At 46.7% G+C, this 12,244-nt stretch overlaps 3 protein-coding genes across 3 annotated transcripts; all 3 read left to right on the top strand.

Moving 5' to 3' along the window:
* Positions 1-5: 5 nt before the first annotated feature.
* On the top strand, positions 6-1,186 carry FSST1_007785 (chaperonin 10-like protein; the record flags this gene model as incomplete). The annotated part of the gene is made up of 4 exons (XM_083224604.1): positions 6-276; positions 330-429; positions 478-661; positions 713-1,186. 4 exons carry the CDS (start codon positions 6-8, stop codon positions 1,184-1,186), a joined length of 1,029 nt encoding a protein of 342 aa, XP_083083746.1.
* Positions 1,187-1,717: 531 nt separating this feature from the next.
* Positions 1,718-3,129, top strand: FSST1_007784 (TLC domain-containing protein; the record flags this gene model as incomplete). The annotated part of the gene is made up of 3 exons (XM_083224603.1): positions 1,718-1,814; positions 1,883-2,190; positions 2,245-3,129. The coding sequence occupies 3 exons, from the start codon at positions 1,718-1,720 to the stop codon at positions 3,127-3,129; spliced, it is 1,290 nt and encodes a 429-aa protein (XP_083083745.1).
* Positions 3,130-6,369: 3,240 nt separating this feature from the next.
* Positions 6,370-8,914, top strand: FSST1_007783 (peroxidase/catalase; the record flags this gene model as incomplete). Its single annotated transcript, XM_083224602.1, has 5 exons — positions 6,370-6,655; positions 6,706-6,933; positions 6,981-7,412; positions 7,467-7,602; positions 7,654-8,914. The coding sequence occupies 5 exons, from the start codon at positions 6,370-6,372 to the stop codon at positions 8,912-8,914; spliced, it is 2,343 nt and encodes a 780-aa protein (XP_083083744.1).
* Between the last annotated feature and the right edge of the window lie 3,330 nt (positions 8,915-12,244).

The raw sequence follows: 12,244 nt of genomic DNA, 5'->3' as shown, positions 1-12,244 counted from the left end.
TCATGATGAAGGCGATCCAGATCAAAGAGTACAACGCACCCTACTCTGTGTCAGAAGTAGACAAGCCCAAACCCAAACCTCACCAACTTTTGGTTCAAATCAAGGCGGGCGGGTTTTGTCACACTGATTGCATGGCTCTCGGAGGGGAATTCAACTCAAAGCTACCATTTATTGGATCCCACGAACCAACCGGCGTTGTTGTGGAAGTTGGTTCTGAAGTTCAAGGTTTTGCGGAAGATGATCGTGTAGGATGTCTCAACTTTGACAGCTGTTGCGGTAAGTATTGGTTACTGGAGGAGTATTGCCAGCTGTTCTGATAAATAATACAGGAAAGTGCCCCGACTGCAAGGCTGGAAAGCCCATATACTGCGACGCTCCTCTCATGAAGGGAATCACTGCGGATGGAGCTTGGGCAGAGTACATGGTAGCGTGAGTATGCTCTATCTTGGCCTTCCGGAACCTGCTAACTGTTCCCAGCGATGCTCGTTTTGCAGTCAAGCTACCTGATGCACTCGAATTTCCGACCGCGGCCTGCATGATGTGCGCAGGTGCAACCATATACGGAGGAATCAAGAACGCCAAGGTTCCAGCTGGAGGTTCGATTGGCATAGTCGGTATTGGTGGTCTAGGGCATATCGGAACCCAATTAGCAAAAGCAATGGTACGTGCAGCCTCTTTCCGATGAAACAATGTCTAATGTACATACATGCAGGGTTATCAAGTCGCGGCTATCGACGCCAAGAAAGACACCTTAGATCTCGTCTCATCCTACGCCCTCAAGCCCGATGTTTGCGTTCTTGCGTCTGACCCTCCCGAATCTTCCATGAAGAAAATCACAGACGTCGTTAAAAGCGATTATCCAGGTCTTGACGCGACAGTCATTGCGACAGACGCGCCCGCAGCATTCGATCTCGCCGCCCAACTCACGCGCAAACACGGCACGATGGTCCTTCTAGGCCAGCCCGAAAAGGGCATAACGCTATCTTATCAAAATATTATTTTCCGAGATATAAAGCTGGTAGGATCTCTCCTCGCAGATCGCCCTGTGTTGGAAGAGCTCTTGGAGCTGGTTGTGAAGCATGATGTCCAGGTCGAGATCAAGGAGTGGAAGATTGAAGATGCTGAGAAAATGAGGCAAGAATACTTGACAGGCAAAAACAGCGGTAAGAACGTAATCGTATTCTAGTTTACGCTGTTGGTGAATTGGGATCAGTCCACAGTGGCGGGTGAGGGAAACATCCTCCCCAGTCTTAGGGTATAAAAATAAATTGCCTAAGAAATATAGCCTAAGTAGTATAAACTGACTCACTAATTTCGTCCCTTATGCTCCTAGCGTGATGCAGTTTGAATGCCCTGATCTCATAACGAGATAAGCTCACTTCATCTAACCACTAACATCGACCGATTGACATGCTAAACTGATCCCCGAACACGAACACGTTTATTTTTCGGTTTCAATACCAATCATTATACTTTTTCGCATTTATTTTGTGGTCAACCCTTTCTTTTCCTTCGCAAATTAGATTGACGCCGCGGGTTCCCGCGGAACGCCAAGCGAGATCATCCCACAATAACCTGATGGTGATCTTATTTCCTTCATAAAAAAGGAGAGATTTGTTTTAAATCTCCGACGTAGATCCATTTTATTCTCGGGCTTATATAACAGTCGATCTGCAGAATATCTTGGGTTCCATGTTCTGTATTGCTGATACTCATCATGGCTACCAAACTTCACTCATCAAGACATCACGGATATCAACACAAGCGACCAGACCACTTCTCACTGAAGAAATGGCTTATCGATAATCAAATGGGTAAGTAAAATTATTTCCATCGTCATTACCCTCACCGACATATGTTCCCACAATACTGACTTTGGTAGGCATATGCCTCACTGTGCTCGCCCCGTTACTGCTTGCCCAATGTAACGCCGTCACGCGTACTTTTACGGAAAAATTCACGTCGCTGTCTTATTTGAACCCCGAAACGGGGGAGTATGGCGTCGGTTTTGGCGACAATTATTTGGTGGTAGTCCTCATCGTTCTCCTAACTGGTCTTCGCGATGGGACGATGCGCTTCGTTCTGGGGCCGATTGCCTCAGCATGGGGTTTGGGTAAAGACAAGTCAATGAGGTTTAAAGAGCAGGCGTGGTTATTTATCTACTATTCCACATGTTGGTCTGTGGGCACTGTATGTTTGTTTATACCTCCATCTACCCGGTTTCTGCTAATATCCCATCCCTAGTACATTTACGCCACATCTCCATATTGGCTGGATCTCAAGGCTATGTGGACGAATTGGCCAAATCGCGAGGTCTCGGGCCTTATGAAATCTTATATGCTAGCTCAGCTCGCTTTCTGGCTGCAACAGATAATCGTCGTTAACATTGAGAAACGTCGCAAGGATTACTGGCAGATGATCTCTCACCACATTGTCACCATCGCTCTGGTGTACAGCTCGTACCGTTACGGCCTCACCCGGGTTGGCAATGTGGTGTTGATATTGATGGATCTCAACGATCTGATTTTCTCAGTGGCCAAGTGCCTAAAGTACATGGGACTTCAAACCTTGTGCGATATCATGTTTGGTGTGTTTGTTTTCAGCTGGGTGCTTTGCCGGCACGTTGCCTTTGTTATGGTTTGCTGGTCTGTCTACGCTCATAGCTTGGCCATTTCAGGTTCAACGTGTTACATTGGCTCAGGAAAAACTATTGTTGGTCCTGCGCTTGTGCCACAAGGATACTTTTACATGTTTGAGCCTCTGATATACGACTCTGGGCGGATCTGCTTCGACTACACCATTAAGTCACTCTTCCTTAGCGGTCTATTATTCTTGGAGGGTTTGATGATTTTCTGGCTTGTTATGATTATCAAGCTGGTTGTCAGAGTTCTCCGCGGTGGAAATGCAGAGGATACGCGCAGCGACGATGAAGGAGAGGTCGAGGAACAAGAGATTATGGCACCTATACAAGTTGTGGTTGATACGGAGAAGCTTGATTGTCCATTGCGTCTTTCATCCAGTGGAAGAGGTACATCGTGTGTTTTCCAGACAACAAGTGGTTTGACGATTGGGCAGGAAAAGAAAAACTATTTAGGTCGAATCGGCTGCGAGCAGAGGATATCACGTTGAAGATGGTTGCAACGCGGGTCAGATATGCCTTCTGTTTCAATAGTCCTATATTAGAGTACGTAATGTTTAATGGCTACAAGAACTGGCTTTCCACAACAAGTATCATGACCGATGTCATTTCCTGCGTGTTTGTTTCAGATTTAACTGATGAATATGCAAGTCTTTTTATCGGCTGTCAAGACGGCACGTTCAATACCGAGCAGTTGCCAAGATTATAACCACATTGATATCAACAACCCTCAGGGAATCATAAGAGTTGGACACTGGAGGCATAAGGGGCGAAATTAGCAGGCCACTTTATGCTGTTTATTAGGTTATGATATTAACTTATTTATCTTCGTACCCTATAGCTTTGAGGGATTCTTTTCTATTACTACCCACTAGACAACGAAATGTCTGGAACCTTTGGCTTGGCATAGATTCATCGATAATCTCGGATTTCTTGACATATTGAATCCGGTCTCAAAGCATGTACTGCCCATGCTATACCAGTAACTGATGAGTATTGGCAACGGTAAGGTATCTCCTGTTCGTTGCTGGATTTCTAATGATTGGAAATCATTAGAGTTTTGACTGCTCTTGGCCATCATTCCATCATCCCATTCAACACCGATGATACTTTAGTCAAAACTATATCGTACCCAGAAACAAGACTATCCCACATTGCCGATGCTTCCTCTCTCACAAAAGATCTAACCACGAAGCTCTCCTCGTTAGCTATCTAGCTAGATGAAGCCTAGCGCCAAGAGGTCTTCCAAGGTGAAGAGTGGCGAAGACCCGAAGCGAAGGCCTCATCCCTGCGCGCTCTTGTCAATCTTCGCATGATATTCATTACCCTACCCCGCACGCAATAAACGATCATCAGTGCATTGATTCCAAATCAGAATTTTGTCCAGACGAGTCTAGGAAGGAAGAAGACTGTAGGCCGATGATTCGGGAAGTTCTATTAGTCCTTTGGGGATTAGGTTTGCTGTGCTATGCCGCATGCTCGCATTGTTCTTGAACAATGGACTGTAACACCTACCTATAAAGTGGCTTGCTAACAAATGCAGGTACATCGCACCAGAGCCGAGTATGGTAAAATAAAACTAATAATAGAGTTGTTGTGTGACACTGAGCGAACGCGCGCGAATCACAAGACGGTGATTGAGAGAAAATGTGTTTGTGTGTGGCTTGAAAAGTGATGGGTTACTCATGCAGGGTATCCACGGCTCTTGCGAAGCCATCAACTGCGCCATGAACCTGCAGAGGGGCAATCTTGAAGAGTTAGAGAGCTTCTGTTTTAGTCGAGCAATACCGTTGAGCGATAAGATCCTCGTCGCAGGGATAGACAGACAAGACCGGATGATTGTTGCCACCCTTGACAGGAAAGGCAATAGTTGGGGGCCTTATGCGGTGACATCGTCGATAGAGTTGCCGTTCTAGCGCTGCAGGATAACCGAGGTGATGGAATCGTTTTGATTGAGCGCTTTGATGCTTGGCTTTCACCAAGTAGCCAACAGAGAGGAGCAAATCAGACCATTTTTGTGTGATTGTGATAGAGGACATTCCTCGCAGAGCCAAGAATGCGCGTGCAGAAGTCGGTATTTTTCATGGCTATTATTAGAAACAAAGCTCAGCGAAGGAACATGCATTTTGTCCTGGGGTTATCAGATATTTGTTTTCTTGTTTGTTGAGAAGGATGAGCCCCAGTTGACTGAGTGAGAATTGATGGATCGGACAAGGTCGCGTAATGGGCCATGCATGCATCTGACCCCGAAGTGCAATTTTTGTGCTTACAATAATAAGCTCAGCTACGAGCCAAGACCAGAGACAGCATCTTACCCTTGTCACGAGGTTGCTTGCTGTCAACGTCAGCATCCAATACTTGAGATCTGATTCGCACAGGTTGTTCTTGGCTTTTGTGCATTTAATCTGCTGTACCCAAGACATTGACTGCGGTCAGATAATGCTCAAGCCCTAAAGACGCTAAGATCCATCCACAGCAGAGTACAGGTTGCTACGTGCGCCGCGTTTTGATACGGAGTGACACAGCATTCGAGGCCACCGTAACAATTGCCATTGTCTCAGTTTTACAGTGTCTTCCCAACTTGTACAAAATGACTGTCCATTGATGATGAACTCGATCAAACCAACCGATTGATGCACATCAACTCGGAAAAGTGACACGGCACTTGGCCTTGCTTAGGGCCATTTCCTCCGGGCCGCCGCCACGGCATTACATTGATTAATCTGTTTCACTAAAGCCCGATTGGACCACCAACAGGCACAAGCGGTGGGGGTTTCGGGGACATTAGTGGGATGGACGAGACACACTTGGCGTTGCAGTCCACTGAATGATTCCCAAATTATTGAGCCAGTCTAGAAACCGACAAAGAACGCGACCGTTACAAACTTTGTTAAATGAAGATCCCTTGAATAAAGCTTAATTAGTCTCAAATCGAATGATTCCCTGGCCGAAAGTTTATATCGAGCTAAAAATTACCACCTTCTTTGCCTGACATCTCACGTAAACGAATAGTAATGCAGAAGCCGTAATACCAAGCCACTGATTTGACCTTCTGTAAGCATACCTAAATCCCTGTCGGCAGTTGGGGTACTAACTGCAGGCTTGGAGAAAGAAGGCTTGGACTTGGGCTTGGTACAGCTTATCAGGGTCCCATCAGAATCAGCACTTGATTTCTCCGTCTCCACACCTACGGAAGAGACAACTAGACAAGGTATTGTCACCGCCTATCACCATCTGTTTGGAGTAAGAAACACCACAAGGGGAGCCCGGCTTCGTAGCCTAACACTGCAGAGGCCCCAGCATGACGTTGATGTTGTTGCTTAGAAGAGAAGGATGCACTTTCTGGCTTTGCACACGTGCTACAGCCCACCACCAACCTTAACCTTGACCCTGTCATTTCCTTGTAAACAGCCTCCTTGCTTTTGGCTTTGCCCCATCGCAAATAGCTACCCGCATGAAAGTGAGGGACTTGTCTTGTACCTTTCTTGATCGTAATGGCTTATCCCAGCATTTGACTTGTTGCAGGATGCCATATTCCACTAACAGTACCGGCTCGGTCGTTGCAGCCCCTGTAGATCTAAACGGCCTAGTTTCACTCCCGCCGCCTACAAAACTAAACATAAATCCACCTTAAATTCGTCACACAACACAGGTCTACTTACCCATTCATCTACTCGCTCTGTCAGTATCGCCACACATACAGATCTGACAAGACAAGAGACCTATTCGTTATGCATGCCAAATCTCTCTTGCTGGCTGCTGGCCTTGTGCCACTTGTAGCTGGCGACTGCCCTTTCGCCGCCAAGCGTGATACCCAACAGAACTTGTTGCCCCCAAGAGAAATCTCTGAAGACTTTGGACGATGCCGCGTTGCCAGTAACCAAGCTGGTGGCGGTTCAAGAACCAAGGACTTCTGGCCTTGCCAGCTACGACTCGATGTTCTTCGACAATTCTCGCCCCAGATCAACCCACTAGGCGAGGAGTTTGACTACACCGAAGCGTTCCAGTCTTTGGATTGTGAGTATCCGTACTACCAATTTAATGATCAAGTTGCTAACAACCTTCAGTCGAGGCTCTTAAGAAGGACATCCACAAGCTTCTTACCGATTCTCAGGACTGGTGGCCTGCTGACTTTGGTCACTACGGTGGTCTCTTCATCCGTATGGCCTGGCACAGCGCTGGTACTTACCGTGCCATGGACGGTCGCGGTGGTGGTGGAATGGGTCAACAGCGATTCGCTCCTCTCAACAGCTGGCCTGATAACCAGAACCTTGACAAAGCCCGTCGTCTAATCTGTATGTATTACTACTACCTCTGAGAACTCGCATTCTAACAAACTCAGGGCCTATCAAGCAGAAGTACGGCAACAAGATCTCTTGGGCCGATCTTATGCTCCTCGCTGGCAACATCGCCCTCGAGAGCTCAAACTTCACAACTCTTGGTTTCGCCGGTGGCCGTCCCGATACCTGGCAAGCCGACGAGTCCATCTACTGGGGTGCCGAGACCACTTTCGTCCCCAAGGGTAACGATGTCCGCTACAACGGTAGCACTGACATCTATGAGCGCGCCAACAAGCTCGAGAAGCCTCTTGGTGCCACTCACTTTGGCTTGATCTACGTCAACCCTGAAGGTCCTGATGGCAGCTCTGACCCCAAGGCTTCGGCCCTGGACATTCGTGAGGCCTTCAGCCGTATGGGTATGGATGATGAGGAGACTGCTGCGCTAATCATCGGTGGACACACCCTTGGAAAGACCCACGGTGCTGTCCCTGGAAGTAAGTGACCATGATCTTCAAAGATAGACTGGGTATTAACTAACTGTTGCGCAGAAAACATTGGTCCTGAGCCCGAGGCTGCTGACCTTGGAGAGATGGGTCTCGGATGGCACAACAGCGTTGGTGAGGGCAACGGCCCCAACCAGCAGACCAGTGGTCTAGAAGTTATCTGGTCCAAGACCCCTACCAAGTGAGTCTCACCACCTACTACTTCCTCTCCACTCTCACTAACGAATACCAGGTGGAGCAACCACTTCCTCGAGAGTCTCCTCGGGAACAAATGGACCCTCGTCGAGTCCCCAGCAGGCGCCCACCAGTGGGAAGCAGTCAACGGTACAGTCGACTACCCTGACCCATTCGACAGCACCAAGTTCCGCCGCGCTACTATGCTCACCTCTGATCTCGCCCTCATCAACGACGAATCTTACCTCAAGATCTGCAAGCGCTGGCTCAAGAACCCCGAGGAGATGAACGAGGCTTTCGCAAAGGCATGGTTCAAGCTTCTTCACCGTGATCTCGGACCCACCTCTCGATACCTTGGACCTGATGTCCCTAAGGAGAAGTTCATCTGGCAAGATCCCCTCCCTGAGCGAAAGGGAGATGTTATCACCGACGAGGATGTTTCTAGCCTCAAGGCTGCTATTCTCGAGGCCGAGGGTCTGGATATCTCCAAGCTGGTTTCTACTGCCTGGGCTTCTGCTTCTACCTTCCGTGGAACCGACAAGCGTGGTGGTGCCAACGGTGCTCGCATTGCTCTTGAGCCTCAGGTCAGCTGGGCCAGCAACAACCCCAAGCAGCTGAAGCAGGTCCTGTCCGCCCTCAAGAGCGTCCAGAAGGAGTTCAACGGCAAGTCCGAGTCTAAGCAGGTTTCTCTTGCTGATCTGATTGTTCTCGGTGGTGTTGCCGCTGTTGAAAAGGCTGCCAAGGACGCCGGTTTCAAGGACATCGAGGTTCCCTTTACCCCCGGCCGTGTCGATGCTACTCAGGAGCAGACCGATATCACTCAGTTCAACTACCTTGAGCCTCTCGCCGATGGCTTCCGCAACTACGGACACGGAACTGCTCGTGCTCGGGCAGAGGAGATTCTCGTTGACAAGGCCGCTCTCCTCAATCTTACCCCTCCCGAAATGACTGTCCTTGTCGGTGGTCTCCGCGCTCTCAACGCCAACTTTGACGGTTCATCCAACGGTGTCTTGACTGAGAAGAAGGGTCAATTGACCAACGATTTCTTCGTCAACCTGCTGTCCCCTGCTTTCAAGTGGTCCAAGAAGGACCAGCGCGGCGAGCTCTGGACTGCCACTGACCTTGCTACCAAGTCCACCAAGTGGACTGCCACGCGTGCTGATCTCGTCTTTGGATCTCACGCTGAGCTCCGTGCTATTTCTGAAGTCTACGGCAGCGCTGATGCCAAGGAGAAGTTTGCCAAGGACTTTGTTGCTGCCTGGACCAAGGTCATGAACCTCGATCGCTTCGACGTCAAGGTCAAGAAGGAGAGCAAGTAGAGATGTGCGTTAATGGTTGGGAAGGCACTTGCCCCTTTTCTGTTCTAGACTTAAATCTTTTCCCTCTTCTTTTTACATATTGCGCTTAGCGTTTATTTTTGTTTATACTATTTCCGTACAATAGAACACATTAAAAACATTCACGTCCTAAACTTACGTGTTTAGCATGCAAAGGCTATCTATCAGTTTCGCATATTCGAACTCGTTGAATAAGATGACAACGTGCTTCGGATGGACTACACTTGGCGGAGAAGAGTTTTGAATTCTTAGGGCCTCATAGTGTCAGGAAAACTACCCGCTGGAAGCATAAGAGACGCAATTAGCGGGTCTGTTTATGCTCCTTAAGACTATAGTCCTTAGGCTATTTATTTTTATGACCTAAGACTTAGGGGGCTAACGTTTCTGCTACCCACTAGAGGGGCACACTTATGTGAATTTGCAAACAGAACTTACCACGCTCATTCTTCGCAATACTGTATAATTATCCTTCACTAATCATATATATTTATATCGCTTGCTTTAACTTGCTTTAAGTAACAGTAAGATATTACGATTTGCATATCATTCAGTACATAGAAATCACTGAGATTAAATCACTATTCAGATACACTTAAAATTTTTGCAATAAACTAAGATAAATTTTCTTCCTTGCCACTGCTATTTTCACTGTTCACTTTTTTATTTTCTCATCTTATCTGTTTAATATATTTTGCAATTTCGCAGTTTTACGATTAGAAAGTAAAGGAGGCTTACCGGGTTAAAATTCAATATCTCGCTTACATTGTTTTTCACTAAATGGATATTGCGAATACTATACCACTATCATTTAAGTACCAGTTTCTCCTACCAGGCCAAAAGTGCATTTATCCTCTGTCAGCCAGTTACCCACCTTGGCATATTGGAAGTGAACATTATTTTTTTATGATCCTTAAGCTTTTGCCCAGGCCTTCTCAATTTCCTCTAGGTTTTCAACAAAGGTTAATCTGTCCGCGCAGATCAAATTTTCAACAATGATCAAATCTAAGGTTCTCTCAAGACAAGGTTTCTTCCACGGCGTGACTCTTTGACGTGACGATCTCGTACGACAACTGGTTCGACCAGTTGGAAAGGCATGTCACAACGGCGATCGGGGCCTTTAAGTCATAGCTAGCTGGAAGAAGGCTAGACGAAGAAGCCCGAAGCCAAAGGCTCGGTGCGGATTATCTAGTCAATTGACCAAATAACGCTGCTTCTATCGTGAGAGATTCGTGATGTTATCAACTAGGGTTTGGAAGTGAACATAGCAGCTTGCGAATACTCCACTACTGTCCTTCAGGTACCAGTTTCTCTTACCAGGCCAAAAGTGCATTCAGTCTACTTTAGTTAAATTTCCACCTTGACACCTTGGAAGTGCATATAGCGTTTTGCGAATACTCCACTGTTGCCCTTTAGTACCCGTTTCTCTTACCAGCCCAAAAGTGCATTCAATCTCTCTCAGCCAGTTACCCACCTTGTCATATTGTAAGTGCATATAGGGTTTTGCGAATAGTTAGCAAAAGAATCAGTGCCAATTGAAACATTGCAGAGTGCACGCGCTGCCACATAGCCCGCTCCATCTCTGTGGCTGCAGCTAAGAAGTTAACTGATGCATTTTTTGAAGTTGCGAGGCCCACACACTGATATTTCGGAATTATTGCTTATGCCATTATCCAGCACTTGCGCGGCGACGTAGTTTCAGGCTCCAATTGAGAAGATTGCGAAATCTACATTGAAATCCTGCAGTCATTTCTCATGTACCATCATGCAGCAAATTCTAAGAGACACAATTCCCCATCAAGTTAATGCCCCATGTTGCACTGTCTTTGAATAGAATCTTGCTCTATGATCTTTAGCAGTTCTTCCAAGTGGCCATATCTCCAAGTCTTGAGAGCTTGCAAACTGTTGTCCAATACTCCTATGAGCTTGCAAGCTGTTGTTTGACACTCCCACGAGCTGTCAAGATGTTGTCTGATATCCCGACGCTAGCAGCAGTACTTTTTGGAAAGATTATAATAATCTGTAGTTTTCACAGTTAGCTTTGAGTACTACCTACCATCTATGTTAGCCTGTATTTCGCAACTATAATTGCTTGTGTTTAATAGATTCCATATAATCTCACCTTTGCTGAGATGACGATGTCATAGAGAAGCGCTGCTCTACTTGTTGAAGAAACGACAATGTCATGTGGACGCGCTTCTACCCTGTTGGTCACAGTGAGTTGAGGTGAATGTGATTTACTGATGTTATACAGACTGAGCTTGCCGAGGTTTAACCGCTCTAAGGTAGACGCGTGGTGGGTAACGGAGTCTCCACATCTTGACAGCACAAGCCTACAAAGCTGTTTTCGCAACTTGCGCTGCTGCCATTAATCCTTACTACTTATAAAGCTAATACACCACTATTTTTCGCAATTGCATCTTGTTTTTCATCTTCCTTACTCTCTAATCAGACAGTTAACCCATACTAACTAATGCCTTTCGCAACTACACCTTGTTTTTCATCCTCCTCACTCCCTTTAGCCATTAACCATAGAGCCGATCCATACATAGCTAATGCCTTTCGCAATTACACCTTATTTTTCATCTTCCTCACTCCTTTTACCTATTAATTAAAAAGCTTACCCGTGTAAATAAATATGTTTAGCAATTGTATTTTATTTTCTATCTCCCTTGCTCCTGTTTAGCAACTGATCACGAAGCTAGCCCATACTAACAAATGTGTTTAGCAATCATATCCTTTCGTTCATCTTCTCTCCACAGCTCAACATAACCTTACTGCAAACTGTTATCAATCGTCTTTGTCGTCATCTCCATCTTCATGATCACCTACATTCACTCATCTTGTCCATTTTCATCATCAGTCTGATTATCAACTGTTAAGAGATCGGTTTCTTCCGCCAAGTCTAGGATCTCAAGTGGCTGCAGAGCGAACGGCGCTGGAATGCGAACTGGCGTTTTGATTTGTTTCGGAGACATTGTATTGTGAAAGGCGAGCTTGCGGTGCGGCCCAGTCGGATACTGCGAAAGCGTGCCGGAAGCTTGTCTTAGATACGGTGGTTCGTCTCCCCAAAGCTCTAGTGATACGCTTCTCGGGGTATATGTGCAGGGTCGATTCATTTCTGAACAGCGTGTGCATACCGAGGTATCATTGCGATTTGGATCTCTCGTGCAGAAAATCTTCTTGGTAGAAAGGGAGTACTTGCAAAAATCGCATTGGATATCGTTCATGTCCTGGTTCATGGCTTGCCATTGAAGGTCTGAACCCGAAGCAGACCAGAACTTGTCTCTGACGTCAGGTGGATCGCATCCAACG

The sequence above is a fragment of the Fusarium sambucinum genome, chromosome II (genome assembly GCF_050947815.1).
Source record: "Fusarium sambucinum isolate potato_lamoka chromosome II, whole genome shotgun sequence".
Classification (NCBI taxonomy): Eukaryota; Fungi; Ascomycota; class Sordariomycetes; order Hypocreales; family Nectriaceae; genus Fusarium; species Fusarium sambucinum.
The sequence above is the reverse complement of the archived record's forward strand: the minus strand, read 5'-3'. Positions and strand labels throughout refer to the sequence as shown.